The sequence below is a fragment of the Delphinus delphis genome, chromosome 17, assembly GCF_949987515.2.
Source record: "Delphinus delphis chromosome 17, mDelDel1.2, whole genome shotgun sequence".
NCBI lineage: Eukaryota > Metazoa > Chordata > Mammalia > Artiodactyla > Delphinidae > Delphinus > Delphinus delphis.
The window spans coordinates 55,762,140-55,781,593 of NC_082699.1; the positions used below are offsets into that span (position 1 = coordinate 55,762,140).

The window sequence follows — 19,454 nt, forward strand, 5'->3', positions numbered from 1 at the left end:
AGGCCCTGAATGACCCTAGCTATTGCCTTACACTCTAGCCTACACTCCAAACTTCTCCCCTTCACTCCGCAGCCCAGCTACATTAGCCTGTTCTATACCTTCAGGAGGTATACAAAGTGGAGGGTGGGGGGTGGGGAATGAAGCAAAGAGTATTTGAATTATTGAAAATTATTTGGAAAGAAAAATAGTCAAATGTATACTATATCGGCTTTTCAACACATTAGATAGAGACCCTTCTCAATGACTTACTATGCTATATTTTTATTTTCTTTAATTCTTTCCATTTAAACTCTATCTCATGTGTTTATATTTTTGTCATTGTTGTTTAATTGTTTATTTCAGTTTTACCTTACAGAATTTCTAAAACCTATTGTTCTAGACACTATTTTTACACTTTTTCATTCTTTAAGTAATTTGATATAGCCCAAATAAAATAAGAAATATTTAATAAATTGGCCTAGGAATCAAGCATTACTACAAAATGTCCATTTGAGAAAAATATTTTCTGTGAAATTGCCAAAATTTGTTATTTGTATGAGAAAGAGCTTTCATATAAAACTAAATTTTCTTCCTTAGTAGAATTTGATTTTGTTTCTTAAAAAGCTTTCAAAGGAGACCATTTTGATGAGGATTATTTACTCTTCCTTGCTATGATGACTCATAATTAGGTTTCCTGTAGGGTTATTATGTATTTCAAAAATAAAATTATGTGCATAACAGTCATTTAAACTACCATATTTTAAAAGACAGAGTAAAGTATTTTGGTGAGTGAAGGTCCTGTAAATATAGAAAAATCCCAATATGTTATCAACTCAAATTGTTCTAGGAAAGTATCTGTGCACTTCAGTCTAATCATGATTGAAAGAGGTAATCAGTCATAAAATTAGCAATTGAGTAATGGGCCATTAAAGATTAAAAGGTAGAGTACCCAGAAGCATTTCAGCTGGTCCCTCAGTCCAACATGTTAGAGAGGCAGAGTTAGGAAGGAGCTTTAAAGGAAAGGAGTAGCATAAAGATGTGGTGACTGTTTGTTTCCTGAAAGGACTTTCCCAAATAGTGACCCTGCTACAAAGTGAGTCTTCTCCTAATTAACATACTAAATTCTGAACTGGCTTCTTTCTCTGACACATAGGGTTGGAACTTTACAAAATTATTATCTCAAAAGTATGGAGACAGCCTCCCCAAGAGAGTGTGAAACCTAAGCGAAGAAACAGATGCTAAGTGCAGATCAGTCGAGAAAAGCCTCATGATCACAGTGACTAGCAGCCACATGGCAGGAGGATGTTCATAGAAAAGCCAAGGTGGAGCAACAGCAACAGAACATGGAGGGGACAAAGTGCAGGACAAAATAAGGGGACACCAAGTGTAAAGAAAACGTTCAAGAGAAAAAGGAAAAAGAGAAAGCTTTGGAAAGCTAAAATAACTAATGGTAATAAAAATAACAAAGATTTGAATTTGTAAAGAGAAACTTAACTATAACATGAATAACAATACAAACAGAAAGGCAATAAAGTTAATTGCCCAAACCTTACAATTTTGCCACATCCATGTACTGCTTATATAATTAATGATTTTCTTTAAATAGACTTACTTTTATTTTAACTTAAATGATTTCTTTAAACTTGCCCTAAGCAAAAATATCTGTAAAATCATTGCTTTTATGTATTAGTTATATTTTTCTATAATGCCTAAAAATATGTACCTATTGAAATTTAATAAATGCTTATATATATAAAACACCTAAAAGCTTGTGTACCTCCAAGTATAAACATTCTGTAGTTTAAGAAAGACTTCTGTAAAAGACAGTATCTTTGACTGAACAAAGGAAACTTGGAACATATGGAAAACAGAATGGAGATCAAGATACAGGGATTTATTTTCAAGTCCTATTCACTCATTCATCATTTACTCATTCATATTTCAGTCATTCAGCAAACAATTGTGTGTCAAGTGTGCGCCCACGTGGTATTTGTACTACTTCTAACATTTATCAAATGTTTCCTAGGTGCCAGGCACTATGTAAGAAGTCCTTTGTATTATTTTATGTAATACTCAAAATAATCCAACCACATATGTAGGTAAGAACATTGATATGTAGAAAATTTAAATAATTTGCACATCAGCTAGCAAGGATTTGAACAGAGGTAATTTGACTCTAGAAACTTCTTTACAAATGCAATTAAGGTATTCTTTTTCCTTTTACCACACTGCCCATGTGCAAAACACAGAAACATAATCATAAAAGGTAATAATGTCATAAATTATATAAGAAAGATATGTCCATGGGACAAGGGGTCTGGAAGAGGACAGGAATTAAGGCTTCACAGAAGAGATTCTATTTAATTTGAGTCTTCAAGGATGAGTCAGAATTCACCAGGAGAAAAAGAGAGAGAGGATATTGTAAACGGAAGAAACAGCATGTGCTTAAGAGCAGAATGCTGAATTAGCATGTTTTTGAGTAATGCCAGTTACCTTTTTTAGGGAACCAAGAAGTGATGAGAGATGAAGGAAGAAGAGTAGAAAAGGACCTAATGGGACTTCCCTGGTGGTCTAGTTGTTAAGAAACCATGCTTCCGCTGCGGAGGGCATGGGTTCAATCCCTGGTCAGGGAATTAGGATCCCACATGCCATGCAGTGTGGGCCAAAAAAAAAAAAAAAAAGGACCTGATATGCTATATTAAGGAAAGTGAACCATAGAAAAATGAAAAATTGTAGACAAGGGGTGGGATAGGGAGGGTGGAAGGGAGACGCAAGAGGGAGGGGATATGGGGATATATGTATACGTATAGCTGATTCACTTTGTGATACAGCAGAAACTAACACACCATTGTAAAGCAATTATACTCCAATAAAGATGTTAAAAAAAATTGTAGACAAAGGCTACATAAACATATATAGACAAATAATACAATTTTCATTTAAATGAAAGTTACAGGTACAATGAACTAGAAGCAGAGTACCTGGAGTTGATGCAATCAATTAGGAGACTGTCACAATTATCTAGGAAGGTATAATCAGATTCTGATATATGGTGGTAACAGGAAAGGGCTAAATACGGAGATATTTAGGAGACAGACTCAAAAGCATTTATTGATTACATGCAATGAGAGAGCAAGATGAAGGAGTCTAAACTGGTCACTGGGCCCCTGGCATGTACAACATTATGGAAGACAATTCCATTCACCAAAATAGGAAACACAAAACAGGAAGGAATTTTATATGGAAAGCTAATAAGATTCAATACTGAGGCTAAAAGGTCTGTGAAATATCACAAGAAACAACAGAAAATAGAATCTGGAGCTTTTAGTTATACTACGTGTCATTTTCAACATAGGCTGATGTTAAGACTTCAATATAAGTGAAAGATTAAGGTGAATACTTAGAGAAGAAAATAAAAGAGGTTTAAGATGTAACCTTTGAAAAAATACTTTAATTTAATACAATTTAAGTAGGTACTGACCATTATGCATTATAACACAACAATGGGGCAAGGCTGGGATGGACTATTTCTGTTTGGGTCTTCCTCTCTCCTAACTGTGTGTGAATTCAGATGATTGTAGCTGGTAAAATAAATAAATACCTAAAGTTTAGTAGCTTAACACAGTAGTTTATTTTTCACTTGACCAAAATGGCCTTCATCTTGACTAAACTTTAAACAGGCTTCTTTAAGACTCTCAACCCGTCACCCAACTTCCTCCATTACTTTACCACTAGCTCATCTCAGCCCTTACAAACCTTCCCTCAGTGCATTTGAATTCAATCACTCCTCCTTATTGCAATAGTCTTGAAAAAAGTCTTCCTTGCCTGTTTAACTCTGGTGAAATTTTTCTTTGATACACTCATGTAACAGTACAATGAAGCGTGCCTATCAGCAAAACAGTGATGCTCCTTCTAGTCTCTTAAGACCCAGGATGACAAAGCCTCAGCCATTTTCAGCAGGTGATTTTCTAGGTTTCCATGGAAGTCATTTCCATTTTAGCTGGCAGGAAAGGAAACAGAGAATAGAGGACTACTCTGTATATGCTTTTTATGGACCACAGCTTGGACGTTATTTACATTACTTCCACTTACTCACTTGGCCATACCTAACTTCAAAGGAGGCTGTGAAATGAAGTCCCTCAGCTGGAGAGCTATTTCCTACCTACAACTCTGTATAATGAATGGGGTAAGAGCTTAAAGGTAAACAGCTGGGCATTTCTGCTATGCCAACTAAGACAGTCATAATGCTTTCCAGTTTAGAGTATGATTTTATATACATTACTTAACTTAATTACTTTAATAAGCTTGTAGCATAAAAATGCTTGTTTCTTTTTTATGCCAGTTTTGCAGGTAAGGAAAAAAATTATCAAACATATGACTTGATGAGAAACACAGATCTGCGTAGTAGCAGAGGTGAGATTCAAATTCAAATCTTCAAATTCCAAGTTAGAAACGACTTCCATGATAGATGTATTGGATTAATTTTCCAAGAGAGATATTTATTTAAGCATATCTATTCTCCTTAAAATAGGTTTAATGAAGACAAATGGATAGTTAGGGGGATAGAATATTCAACCCAAAGTTTTTAATGTAAATTTGAGATTCTAACCACACAATTTTAAGTGCTTCCCTGACATTAATTTATTTATTATTCATATATTTATTAATTCAAAAAATTATTTAGCTTTTGATGTATATAAGATACTATGCCAGGTGATAAAATTTTTAAAAAAACCTATATGACATTATATCTGTCCTCAGGAGACCCACAGTTTCTACAAGGAAGACAGGCACAGCTAACATGAAGAATAAATATATGCTTGAGCCAGATAGGCTGGAAATGTAGGGAAGAGACAGGTGACATCCCAAGGGCATTAAGAAAGAGTTCTTGAAGGAGATTTTGTCAGAGGTGAGTTTGATTTAAAAAAAAAAAATGAACAGAAGATAGGGGTAGAGGGACAGAAAGAGCAGAGAAAGAATAAAGTGAGAAATACTGAAACCAAGCAGTATGCTGTGGTGCCCTCCCCGGTACAAAAGCTTCTCCATATACCCAATTCCTTGTTTGTAGGAAAATAGCTTCAGCCTCCTAGACTTTCCCTGAGTTCCAAAGGGCAGATTCAAAGAGTTATTAGTCTGGGAAGTGAAGAGATGGAGACACAAGGGAAAAGCAGTCAAGAAACAATAGTGCAGCAGTAAAGCATGGTCCTGGTTCCTCTCCAAGTGGTATACATAACAATGCATCTTTGAGTTCTTCTACTGGAACTAAGGCCTCCTCCCAGGTGCAAGATGGTAACCAGGCTGAGCACAAGATTCCTGGAATACCATCCTGTTACCTCACCACCAACCAATCAGAAGAAAGTCACACACCCTGCAGCTCTCACTCCAAATTTTGCCTTTAAAAACTCTTCCCTGAAAACCATCAGGTAGTTGGGGGTCTTTTGAGCATGAGCTGCCCATTCTCCTTGCTTGGCCTTACAATAAACCTTTCTCTGCTCCAAACTCTGACTTTCGGTTTGTTTGGCCTTGCTGTGCATCGGGCACACAAACTTAGGTTTGACAACAATACTAATGTATGAGGGAAAATCAAGTAGTTTTTTGTTTCTGAAGCATATAGTTAGTGGAAAATGAGGAGAGGAACTTTTGGTTTCATGCAGTGGTTACTTTCAAACATTTGCGGATACCTAGAGGTGAGTTTAGATTAAAAACTTGTTAAAATGCAGATTCCCAGAACACACTTCTAGTAATTATAAGGTAGGACCCAGAGGGCATTGTTAACAAAACCCTCACTCCACTCCAATCCCTCAGGTCATTTTATAGCTCTTGGACCACAGACCAAGCTGACAAAATCTAAGAGGATATGGCTAGTCTGTAGCTCCAAGATGCTCCTGGATAATCACTCAGGTTCCTGGGATAAAGAGGTAATTTCCATCTGTTAGTGAAATACAGATTGTTGCCTCTAACTTCTCCCCATTTTAAATAATGAAAACAAAGCATAAATGGTAAAGTAGAAATAGTTCATCTATCCTGTTTCATTTTTCTAAGGCCTGAAGAAAGTCTGTTATAAATAATTTTCATTGGAGTGATGACTCATTTCTGTGTTACTTTGAGTAGAATTGAAACCATGCACCTCAGATTGGGACTTGAACCCACATGCTGGGACTCAAACCCAGCCAAAAGCCTGATTGGGGCTTGAACCCACACATCCAAGACTCAAAGCTGGCCAAAAACCTGATTGGGACTTGCACTCACGTAGCTGGGACTTGAACCCGGCCAAAACCCACAGTCTTCCAACTGAGATCACACACCTGGTTTCAGGACTTAATGAAGCTCAGGTTCTTGATGTCTCATCATAGAAAGAATTTAGTGCGAGACAAAGTGATAGGTAAGAAGTGGATTTATTTAGAGAGAAACACACTCCACAGAGAGAGTGTGGGTCATCTCAGAATGAGAAAGGCACCAGGGTATGGGGTTGTCAGTTTTTATAGGGGTGGGTAATTTCATAAGCTAATGAGTGGGAGGAGTATTCCAGCTATTTCAGGAAGGGGAGGAGATTTCCAGGAATTGGGCCACCGCCCACTTTTTGATCCTTATGGTTGGCCTTGGAACTGTCATGGTGCCTGTGGGTGTGTCATTTAGCTTGCTGATGTGTTACAGTGAGTGTATACTGAGGCTCAATGTCTAGTGGAAGTTGAGTTGTCCGCCATCTTGTACCCATTTGGTCCTAATCAGTTTATGTCATGTCCTCGGGCTATGTCATTCTTTCAAAGGTTGTGCCCTGCCCCCTTCCCTCCTGCTTCAGAATGGACGAATTCAAAATACCCAGTATGCTTTAAGATATGTATGAAGAGTCAGAAGTGTTTCAGACTGTATTCAGCAAAAATTCTTTTGAATAAAAATGCTTCAGAATTTTGGTGCTCTTTCATCTGAGAAGTGGCACTTAGGTGCTCAGAAGGGAATTGAGGACCAGAAGAAGAGCTAGGTTTTGATCTTGGGGATTATGAACAATGAATGTTCCATTTCTTTCTTTTTTTTTTTTTTAATTTTTAAACTTGCTTTATGGTTGGTTATAGGTGTGGTAAGTAATCACCTGCTCTGTCTAACCTCAACACACTGGATGATGTTTCAAAGAAAATTATGGGAAACAAGTTGCCTCTCTCTCTTGGATAAAAAGAGAAAGTCAGAAACATAGGGATTAAAGTGCCAGAAATGCAGACAAGCAATCACAGCTCTGAACCTCTTTCCATTTCTATAACCCCTTCTACCCTTCCCCTACCCAGCTCCACAGAAATTAGGAACAAAACCCTGCAGAGTGCTATTAGTTTTCTCTATGGTAGTCCTCTAGGAATTTAATGCTACCTTAATATGCAACTAAAAGAGAAGTCTATTATTAGACATGAATAGGTATATGTGTGTGAACACACATTCTCTCTATGAGAACCACAATATATTCTGATCTATGCATCAGACTGTTACTCTAATTGCTCCCTCAAACGAACTCCCTCCAGAGAGTGCAACGTCTGTGAATGAGAAGGATTTCCTTCCCTTTGAGGCTGAGATTCAAGAGAAAAGTCCTTATCCTCAAAGGGGAAGTTCATTGGCATGCAAGTCCAGCCTTGCTGTCAAACAGTACTCCAGGGACCCTAGTCCCATCCTATTCACTCAAGGAATTCTCTAAGATATCCCATTACAGTAAAAAGGAACTTAAGCCATAGTTATGCAAGGAGTTCTCTACTGAGGGCAAGGAAGTTCTTGCTTGAGTAGGCATTTTATGGAATATTCTGAAATCAGTGGAATGAAAACAGAAATTGGTTTGTTTCTTTCTCTCTTTTCTCTTTCTTTCTTTCTTTTCTTTTCTTTCTTTCTCTTTCTTTCCTTCCTTCCTTCCTTCCTCCCTCCCTCCCTCCCTCCCTTCTTTCTTAATTACTGCCTTCAAACATGCACTGACAAATCTCCCTCTCCTTAAAGAAGTGTTGGGCACATCCTTGAAAATTCTCATCACTTACAGTATTAAAAAACTTGGTCCAATCCAATTTAAAATTCTGTCTTATTTCCTAAACCTACCCACCCAAGGTGCATCTTTGAGCACCTTGGAGGATGGGGAGGAGGGTGCTGATGGATGACCAGCACTTGCTGATTCATTCCTCCATTCGCTTCAGCAGTTGGAGCAGAGAAGATGCTGTATCCTTTCTCAGCATGTCCCCTTCCTCTTCCCTTTAGGTCCTTTTTCCTGTGGGGTGTTAGGGCTAAAATGAGGAAAAGTGTGCTGTCACAGTCCTCTCCTGACTGTTGCTGTTTCCTCACTAACTCTAACTGGTCCCTGAGATTTTCTATTTGTCAGATATGGAAAATGTTTTGCTCTTTCCATAAGGATAATAAATGAGTTCTTTGTAAAGGCCAAGAATTAGAAGGGTGGCTTCTCACTTCTATTAGGAAATTTCCTGATAGAAGAGAGATCAACCTTTTCCAGTTACCTCCCTGCTTTCACCCCTGACAGTACATCCTATGGTGTCTGGTTGTTGAGTTTCTTTTACCTAGTGGCTAAGCCAGGGTACCTTCTTTGGTATTCATTTGATGCAGAGGAAGCTCACATCATTGACTTGCTAAATGATTTCAACTAGCCAGCTTTCCCTCTCTTTAATCTGCCAGTTTTGATCAATTTTCTTTCTCTTGTTCATTCAACATAGAAGGCAGATCAGCAAGTACACTGTATAATCAGATATCCACCTGGCGATTCTAGTTCCTCTTTTTCACAGGCAACTACATTCCCTTATGAGGGATTCTTTTAGAGTCCTTCTCCTTAACTTGGCTTGAAGAGGAGACTAACATCCTCCTTCCTATGGGGAGATAAAGGAAAAGATGAACAACTTTTGACTCCAACAGTTTAGGTAGGTAGGTAGGTAGGTAGATAGATAGATATAGATCTCAATTTCCCTCACTTTTCTTTTGCTGCTTATATAAACTGGGAGTGGGATATCTGAGGTTATGATTGAGAGAAATGAGTCAGTTAGAACCCACTTAATAAGCCATAAAGGAGGTATCTGGACCTCAATTTTTTATGGACAGGGATACTGCAACATTTTTCTCCTTAGCTGGTATGGTATAAGTTGTCATTCCCAAAGTAACAGGAAATTTTGCCTGTATACCTTGTTAGTCATGCATTTTGCTTTCACTGTTTTTCTTCTCAGGGAAGCTACAATGATAACAATATTAGAAATTATTATAAATCTTCACAAGGAAGGAAAACTTTCTTTCAGTTAGTTTTAACTCAGCATCTTAATTAAATCAACCACTTTGAGCCAATAGCATTCACCCAAGTCTTCCAATGTATTTTATTAAATATAACCCTCTTTATCTATAAAGCAGTTCAATGAATGTATTACATCCTAATTATATTCAAGAACACGACCATGTAATCCAGAAGGCCAACATTCTATTTCCATTTTTATTGAGGGGATTGCTTTAGATCAAAGAGGGCATTGCTAGCTACAGTGAAGAGGGCATGGGAGACAAGGAGCCAGGTAAAAAGGAGGAGAGAAGCAGATAGTATATACGTATCAGGGCCTTCTGAGTCCCATAAGAGAAATAACTATGAAGAAACTAAGTGGTGGGCATGGGTAAACTGAATAACAAACCATTTCTACAGAACTGAATAGGAGAAAGGGCAGAAGCAATGAGACCAGTTACAAGACTGCTGCAGTAATCTAGGCCAGAGATGATGGTTGCTGGGACAAGGATGTCAACAGTTAAGGAAGTGAGAAGTAGATGGGTTTTGAATATAGGTATTCAAGGTAGAGCTAACAGATTTTTCTGATGGATTGTGTATGGTTGTGATAGAAAGAAAGGAGTCAGGAATTACTCCCAAGAGTTTTCGCCTGAATTACTGGAAGAATGGAGTGCTATTAATGATGATAGAGAAAGTCTGTGACAGTATCAGGTTTGGAGTGACTGGGGGGATCTGATCAGTTTTGGACAGGCTAAGTTTGAGATGCCTATTAAACATCTAAGTGGAGATATTGAGGAGGAAGTTGAATAGATGAGTCTGGACTTCAGGACAGAGAAGTAGAAGAATGTAAATTTGAGAGCCATCAACACATAGGTGTTATTTAAAGCTGGAAACTGGATGAAAAGTATGAATAGAGTGAGTGGAAATAAAGAAAATATTCAAGACCTAGCTCTGGAACACATACAAACAGAGATCATAGAAATGAAGAGAAACCAGGAAGAGAGACTAAAATGATCCTGAGTAGTATATTTATTAAAATGAAATTTAATAAAATATACAACTTTTAGATTCGCCCAACATTTTTCATGAACAGTTAAATAATTTTATAACTTTATTAAGGAACATTTGATTTTAAAATGTAGATGGCATGTATTTCAGATTTTATAAAGAAATAATGAATACATTTTAACCCAACTCTCATTTTTTTTTTTTCCCACTTTCATTTTTGGTCTGCAAATAAATCCTTCTCATCCTTCAGTCTACATGAGTATAATTAGGTAGCATTTTTTTTTATAATGACATTCACCAATGAATAATAAATCCTCATATCCAGGAACAGTTTCCTTATATGACTGCAACAGAGACAGAAAATAATGTATGTCCAATTGTCCTGCTTTTTAAAACAGAAAACTCTAGATAACAGTGCTCACTGCTTGTGAGATAGCCTGTTTTATTCAGCTCATGTAATTTATTTCTGTTACCGTCTAGCTCTTATAAGCATCTGAGGTTATGACATTGGGCATTTGGATCTATTAGTGGACTCAGATCCATCAAAACCTCCATTTTATGGCAGTTGGCTTCACCAAACTAGAGGACATAAGTATCCAGATGAATTTGAGCTGAGTGCACGTGCTGGAACAATATGTTCTGGATATGCAGTAAACTCACAGCTATATTTAAAAACAAGATAGCTAGGAAAAGGTACAAACAAAAGATAGGACCAGAAGCACTTGTAAAAAGTTCATGACAGAGCAGACTTAAAGCCAATTTACCATCTAACCATAGACTCGTTCCCCACTACAAAGGGTCTCGTGCATCTGATAAAGTGAATCAAAGCTGAGAAAAATAAGTTAATGATGGTTGTACTCAAGAAAGAAGGTCTCAGACAAAATAGACTTTAAACAATAAATGGTAAAAAGAGACAATGAAGACAGAAGGCCAAATAATGATGCTCAGATCACTTGAGGTATGGACAATAAGGCAGGTATGTCTCAATCCTTTGGAGCTAGCCCTTGGACAGGAAGAAAATAGGTGGGCAGAGACCAGTAGGTTTCCTAAAGCCACTAAGGAAACCTCTCTGAGTGGGTCAAATATTATACCTTAAATGTTGCCTTCTATGTAGCAGTATTAGTCACAAGGAATAGTCCAGTGACTAGAAATCCTATGGGATTTTACTGTGTGAGAAAAAGATTCCAGGATTTGTGGGTAAGGGCTGACTCCAGTTTGCATTGCTTGGTGCAGTAAAGAAAATCTAGTACCCCACTAGTCCTTTGAGAAAAATGAGTAAATGCACCATCTTACCTGTGTTTCAGGAGACACACACACACACACACACACACACACACACACACACACACACAGGTGAAGTGAGAAATAAATCCAAATGTACTTAAGGTTGTCCCTTCCCTCCCTATTCCAAATTTCCTAGAACCAAGGCTGATAGAAGCAACTTTGAAGGATACATGTGGGTGAACCTGGCAATGCCCTCAGAGGTCCCTGAAAGGAATTCTGATCACATAAAAAGAAGGAAAATAAGTGAAGAAAGAAGGGATTCCAAGGGGAAAGATTCTTATAAGAAAATTGCACTTCCTGAGGGCTGAATTTACGGAGGACACTCACAAGGAGCCCAATAAGGCGCTTGGGCTGTGTGAAGAATGAATGTGAGGGGACTACAGCAGAAGAGAAGGAGAGTGTTTATGCAGTTGCTATGAGTGGGAAGCTTTGGTGGAGAGAGAGGAAGAAGATTTTTAGGAAGATTTCTAGGTAGAAAATCATGAAAATACCTGTGTCAGCCCATTAAAGGAGACCTATGATAACCATTCACACTATTCTTCATGGTTTTAGGATGTCTTTGAAGTCACTATGCAGAGATTGGCCCTAGATAGAGCCAGTTATATTCAGGCTACTGTCTAGGTGTGGGTGAAAGAGTCATTTATTGTTACTAAATTGAGTTACTAAATTGAATTCAAAGTGAATGGTTTCAATGCTAATTATAAAAATTAATGTATTTTGTTTTCAATTAGCAAAACTGAAAGATCACAAGACTTTATAAAGCATCAAATCTTTCTTCCTCATGAGGAAATTCGATCACCCCATTCTAAAGAAAAAGGTTCAAATTTTCACAAAGATAGCCTAAATCTATCCTTAGCTAATGTATCAGTGTTGAACTTCAGGTCAATGAATAAAATGTATAACCCAATTCTGTTAACAATTGTATTTAAGCTATCCAAAATAAATCTAAGTTCAGCTATGGGATCACAGAACTGAAACATATGTGATTTCATTTCTCCCTTTTGGTTTGAAGAATTCTTATTCAAGGCCTATGGCTGACAAAAAGTTTCTTTTCACTTTTCTCAAAGATTTTCCACAGTTTTAGGGTTGAAGACTGGTTGATGTGGGTGGACCACTAATTTGCCAATATGCCTAAACTTCTACACTACTGTGACAGAGAGGAGTTGTGGGGAGAAGGCAATCTTTAAGTAAGTTGAAGCCCTGGGTTTTCTTATCAAAACATTTTATAGTGACTTCCTTTGCTCTATAAATTCTGATTAAAACAAATTCTTTCTGTTTTCTAATTTTAACACACAGCAATCCATGCATATTAGCAATTTTTAACAATACATTTGATTTTGGAGTTTTTTGTGTGAAGAAAATAAAAGTAGAAAGTTATTTGTATTAATGAGAATACATAAACATGTACATACTTCACTATATAAAGTGTTTAATACGATGATAATAAAAAAGTTTTAGCTAAAATATTAAGCATATATTGGAAGCTGTGAGAAAGCCCCAAAAGAAAAACTATAATAAATAATAAGCAAAACTTTTCTGTCAAAATATGGAAGGTCTAAAGAACAAAGATTATAGGCAGAGAGAGCTTCCAGACATAATTCTTTGTGTAAGTTGGAGTGGCTGTGTGGCAGCTTGGGGAATGGGGGAGGAAGTGGTGTGATTAAAAAAAAAAAGAAGGAAAAAAAAGAAAACAGGAAGAGAAAAACAAGCTTTCCTCAGCTAGTCTCAGGCTCTTCTCATTAGTACCTAAGTAGAATTCAGGCAAAACTAAAGGAAATCTTTACAAACCTTAATCAGAGTCTTAGAAATGAAACCCACCAGAGTTAGTTATACAGGAGCTGAAATCAGTCTGCTTTATTGGGTGGACCTGGATCAAAACACAGCCTGGGATGTGGCAGGTAATCTGGCAAGTGCCACTGTACGATCGCTTCCAGCCCACTACCATTCTGCCTTCCCTGGCTCCAGCCTTATCCTTGGTGATGTTCCTACCTCGTGTTGGATCCAGAAATTGGCAGGTGAGCCAGCCAACTGCATGTAATTCCACTCACATATGAAGAAAAAAATATTCTTCTCCTTTATACAGTTCTCTTTAGGATGTCTGAAAGGCCTACTGGCCTGTGCCAACTTAGTTCTGAATATTTTGTTTCACTTATTTTTAAAAGTTAAACACCATTCATTTTTCATGGTGAAAAATCTCACTGAAATTGCTCTCTCAAATAAAGCAGCAATTCATCAAATGATTCGTTGATGTCAACCTCATTATTCTCACCACCCCATGCAGCTAGGCACCAAGCAGCTCCTAAACCAACACCCAAGTTAGGCAAGTGAGAATCCAATGAGATTCAATTATCTGGAGGTAGTCTCTGCCTGTCCACTGAAACTGTAAACAACTCCCAGTGCAGGGGAGGGAGAGGCTCAGGTCATGTCACTTCCAAACTAACGTGGCTTCCTGTTGCCATAGGATAATTTCTAATCTGCTTAGCACTCTTTACAAAGCATTTCATTCTTCAGAGGTCTCTGTATTCATCAAACCCTGTCCCTCTATCCTTCACTCCAGTCACATTGAACCAGTACTATGTCTTCTGCCTGAAACAAACTTTTATCTCCTACTTTTCCTTCAAATACTAATGTAGGCTTTCCTGACTGATTCCCCAAGTCTAGGTCAGGAACTATGGTTAAAAGAACAAATGAGCTCCAGGGCAAATTATGATGGAAAAAATTTAACACTACTTCCATTCTTCTCTTTTTATTTTAGTCCTGTATTGTGCAACTCCATTATGTTTTTTTAGACATAATAGCATAGTCATAGCCATTGTCAGGGTAACCCCTACTAAGCCCATAATATTTGAGGTTTGGAAAAGAACAGTGAAGTCATCTAGTTCAGCCCCCTGATGTTACAAATGAGAAGGTGATTAGAAGAGGAGGGAGATGCTAATTGAAGGGACTAAGAGGAAAACTTAATTGCATGGTCTGGATTACTTCATCATGAGATATTATGAAAATGTTCAATTCAATGAAACTCAACATTTATAAGTAATAGCTGTATTATTCAATTGTCTGTTATATATTAAATATTCCCAATTTACCAGCTAGAAATTGAGAAAACAAATGTTTTGGAAAGTATATATTAAATATTCTCAATTCACCAGCTAGAAATTGAGAAAACAAAGGTTCTAATGTCAGTTTGGGCACAGCTAACAAGAATAATTGGGAAAGCAAGAAAAAGAAGAAACCACTTAAAATTGTCACCTAATCACTACATGGTGACCTACTAAAGGGTGTTTAATGGCCCTAGTTCATCTGTCTTAGTAAAAGTCCTTTTATATATTTTTAAATAAAATGGATGTGTAACCTTAGAGTAGGAGAAAAATAGAATTCAGAATGTTACTTCCTACTGTGACAATCCTAAATAAACCCCCCTCAACGCTCTTATAGATTCTATATTGAAACGCTATATACTTGATATGTTTTAGCTTTAAGATGATCATCCTTCCTTCTTACCAATATAATTTGTGACTTTATGCGACTATATATATTCAAAGATATATAGGTACTTCCAAACATTGTATATGTATATATAGATACATAAAACACACATATATTTTGTCCTGAACTTTCTTGACTGCATTTCATTGGGCAAATCAAAATTGAAAAAAAAAATGTTCAGTGAATTATGCCTACCAAAATTATACATTTTAAATAATGGGTGCTTTAGCATAAATTTATTTATTATGATTAATAATAGTTAATGCTTTTTAAAAAATAAATTCAATTTATACCATGAATAGTTAAAAGACCAAGAAAAATATGACTGGAAACTATAAAATATACTCAGCTGTAACTATGAAATATATTAAAGGTACTCTACACATGCAACCAATATCTACTGTTTATTAATGTGTATCTTTTAATAAGAGCTCCTTTTAAAGGGAGCTTCTAAAAGATTTCTAAAAATTAAAATAATAAAAATAAAAAATAAATATTAAAAGTGTAATTTAACTACATACTATATGTCTAAAGTATAACGCTAAATGATATTTTAAGATTACAAGAGTCCTGGTAGAACAATGAATTTCCTGTTATGGTTTCTAGTGCATAGTTACGATGGAATTGTATTTTGCACTGACCATTGAACTTACCTCCACATTTTGGAATTGGTCCACTCCACATCACTTTTCCATCCATAAGAATACACGTAATTGTTTCTGTTCCCTGGGTTTTAATAAATCCTTCTTCACAAATAACTGAAATCGAACTTCCTAATTGAAAGTTGTCCCCAAACCGCCTTGCATTGATTGGTATTCCAGGATCAGGACACTCATTATGTCCAAATGCTTGAGAACAGCAAAAAAAGAGAAAAACACACAAACTAGCAGTATGAGACAGACCCTTGTGTATTGGGGATGAGAAAAAATGATTTTTAAAATGGTTATGCTCATGTCTAGAAAAGCCTTTATTTAAAAAAAAAAAAAGAGAGAGAGAGAGAGAGGCTCTCCTCTGACCATACCTTTTTCTCTCTGATGTGTAATGGATGTGGTTGCTTTAAAATGTGAACTACACTCTACAATTACAAAACTTCAAAATAGAATTGTTTCTGCTCATTTCTTGAAATCATTTGCCTTATCTAAGCAAAAATATCCAGTATAAGCTGGACAGAATTCCAATTAATGTGAATACAGAGCAGGCTGATACAGAGCAGGTTGACTAGGCCCCTTTGAAAATTTTTCTTGTGATTCATTGTTTGGAACGAAGAGATCGTCTCACAGTGAGTATTAAAGTGAAATGTTTCAATCTAGTTATGAAAGTCTTACAATTTCTCTATAATTTTCCATATATCATTTAGTCTTTGCCATCCAGGAAAAGGGAAAAGAGGTAATTCTTTTGCAAACACCATGTTCTAGGCACTGTGATAGGAGCCTAGATATATCTAAAGATATATTGTCACCTCACTTAACATTTAGAATAGCCTGATGAGCAAAGTATAGCCATTTACTCTAAAGAGTAATGTGAGATTCAGAAAAAGTTAAGTAGCTTGCCTCAGATCATAGAGACAGTATTGAAATGGATCCCCTGGTCTGGCTTTAAATTTTTCTTCACAACATATATATTTTTAATATTTATTTATTTATTTTTATTTTGGCTGCACCTGGTCACGGGATCTTTGTTGCAGCACGTGGACTCAGTTGCAGCATGCATGTGGGATCTAGTCCCCCGACCAGGGATTGAACCTGGGCCCCCTGCATTGGGAGCACAGAGTCTTACCCACTGGACCACCAGGGAAGTCCCTCTCCACAACATATTGTATCTTGGATTATTTGTCTCATGTCTCTCAAGAGAATGTGAGTTCTTTAGTTCAGGGTCACTATCTTATTTTACCTTGTATCTCCCAGGATGCGTATTTAGCCCCGTCCCAGCAAGTAGCAGAAGTGTAAGGACAATATGCTTACTTAAATTTCTCATAGATTATAGATTACATGAGCCCTATAAATTTGCATTATAAATGTTTAAATTAGTATAATATAAGTGGAAGAATATTTAAAGTAGCAAAGTCTAAATATGTAAAACATATTTTAAGGGGTATTTACAATTTAATATTATATACATACTGCATGGGTACATGCAGCTATTTAAAATTTTTTCACTAAATCATCACTGTGATACTGTTCATAAATTATATAATTGTATTATCCAGTCTCCTCATTTTTAAGTTAAACAGTATAAAATAACATTAAGGTAAATTCTAAAATATATAAAATTTATTTTGTAGGTACATTTATTTCTAATTATTGTTTTCTGCTGTGCTTTTAAACAGCTCAGTATCGATTAACCCTGGTTGCTCTTATATATAATGCCTGCTGGATAATTTTTCAGAAAAAAACAGCAGTAGGAAGCATTGAATATAAGAATTTTAATACAATGGTTTAAATTATTTACTAGAGAAACAGAACAAGGAACAAGAGGCATATTTCCATAATACCTTCAAGATACCATAAATATTAAAGTTAAAAATATTATTCATTTAAGGGAATTCCCTGGTGGTCCAGTGGTTAGGACTTGGTGGGGTCTGGGGTTCAATCCCTGGTTGCAGAACTAAGATCCCGCAAGCTGTGTGGCAAGAAAAGAAAAAAAAAAATATATATATATATATATATGCATTTAAGACAACATAAAACTGTAAATAGATAAATGTATGTGTCTATATTTATACATATATATGAAATATTTTAAAAGGGACTTACAGATAAAGCAACCATTTTATACAGCATGTCTCTCTGACACATGTCACAGCTAATTCAACTTTAATGATGTGCAATTACATGTTGACAACTTATTAGTGACAATGTTCACTAAGAGTGTCACTTTGAAAAGACAATAACTGCATTTTGTTATTAATTGACAAAGCTCAGCACTGAACAGGCTGGGGCAAGGGTGAGGGTGAGGGGTGTGCAGTGCTTTTTTAAAGAGCAGGAAATTAAATCCTATTATAATGTGACACTTAAATAACTCATCGAGTTGGTCAGAATCTGACAGAGTGTGGTAACTTTGAAGAAAACAATAAAAATCACTAGCATTCTACAGCTTGAGGTAAAACATGTGCACACGGAAGCATCAAAATGTAAGTTTGTTAACTTACTAACATACTTAAAACTAAGTAAGTTTGTTAACTTACTAAGTTTGTTAACTTTTCTCATTTATGTGATTCACCTTTTTGTTATATTTACACCACGTTATTTTCAGAAAAATAATATGCATCCTTTTGAAATACAAAAAATATGGGTGATAGACAATAGCTAAATAACCTCGAAGAATTCTTAAATCTAAAGCAATGTAATAAATACAATAATAAAATAAGAATTGACAGGGAATACTTCAGAAGACAACTAAACAACAACTGTTAATGTTTATTGAGTATTTATTAGGTATATATGCTGAATTATTTACATGCATTACCCTATTTACTCTGATTAAATAAAATTCATATTTTATGGCAAGATGAAAATTTAAACATAAATTTTTCTCTGCCATCTTGGGCTTCTTCCTTCCTCTTTAGTGTGTATCGTTCATCTGCATTAACCAGACCTCCTTAGTAGATAACAGTCCTTCTTAATCTCATAAGGGATCACGATGACCCACTACTTGCTTTGGATGTGCAGACCTGGATTGTGTAAACTGTTAATAGGTCATTTGACTATAACCCTTTGTCTCAAAAACTTACATAACTGTGCTTTGACCTCTAACAAGTGGAACAGTCCTCAGAGCTTTCTGAAAGACTGTCTCCCAGGTTATAATCCACAGGTTGGCTTGGAAAAAAAATGTTCATTTCTTTCTTAGATTGACCACTGATTATTTTTTTCATCGACAGCTCCTTACAAAAACCCAGTATGACTTTATGGATGAATACTGAGGCTCTGTTATTAAACCTAAAAGTGTAGCAAAACCAAGATTTGAAGTTGCATAGTTTGACCTTAGAGCTGATATTCTTAATCACTAAGGTATTTTGCCCCCATAGCATCTTTGCTAAGTCAGCTCCGTAACCTACTGCCCAGAATTAGTAATTTCCTTCTCTGTGATACTTTGATAGTCTAGCTAATTTTGTCTTTGGAATTATAACTCTGTGTTGTCATTATTTGTTTAAAATCCTCTACTGGTATATGAATATCTTGAAGGAAGGATCTATCCCCCTTTTATGTTTGCATACCAATAACAGAGCAAAATATGTTATGTACAGTAGGTTTGAGATTATGCTTATAAGATTTAATAGAATAAGCTAATATATTGGTGATATAGTAATTATATTTAATATATATCTCCTTAACATCAGGCCTCTCACAAAGAGAAATGACACAGTAAGGAGTAAAAATATGGTTAGAAATCAAGGGCTGAAAGACTGTCCCTGATACAAATTATGTATATGACTTGCTCAAGTTTCCTATCTGTGGAAAAAGAGAGCTGTTTTGTA

At 36.1% G+C, this 19,454-nt stretch overlaps 1 protein-coding gene across 3 annotated transcripts in view; it reads right to left on the minus strand.

Annotated features, from left to right (window-relative positions):
* The window catches only part of CSMD3 (CUB and Sushi multiple domains 3), a 1,080,105-nt gene that overhangs the window by 424,525 nt on the left and 636,126 nt on the right, over positions 1–19,454 (minus strand). For all 3 annotated transcript variants that reach the window (XM_060035246.1, XM_060035245.1, XM_060035244.1), the window contains one exon: positions 15,634–15,828. In XM_060035246.1, the coding sequence (XP_059891229.1) occupies positions 15,634–15,828 (195 nt within the window). The remainder of the gene's footprint in view (positions 1–15,633; positions 15,829–19,454) is intronic.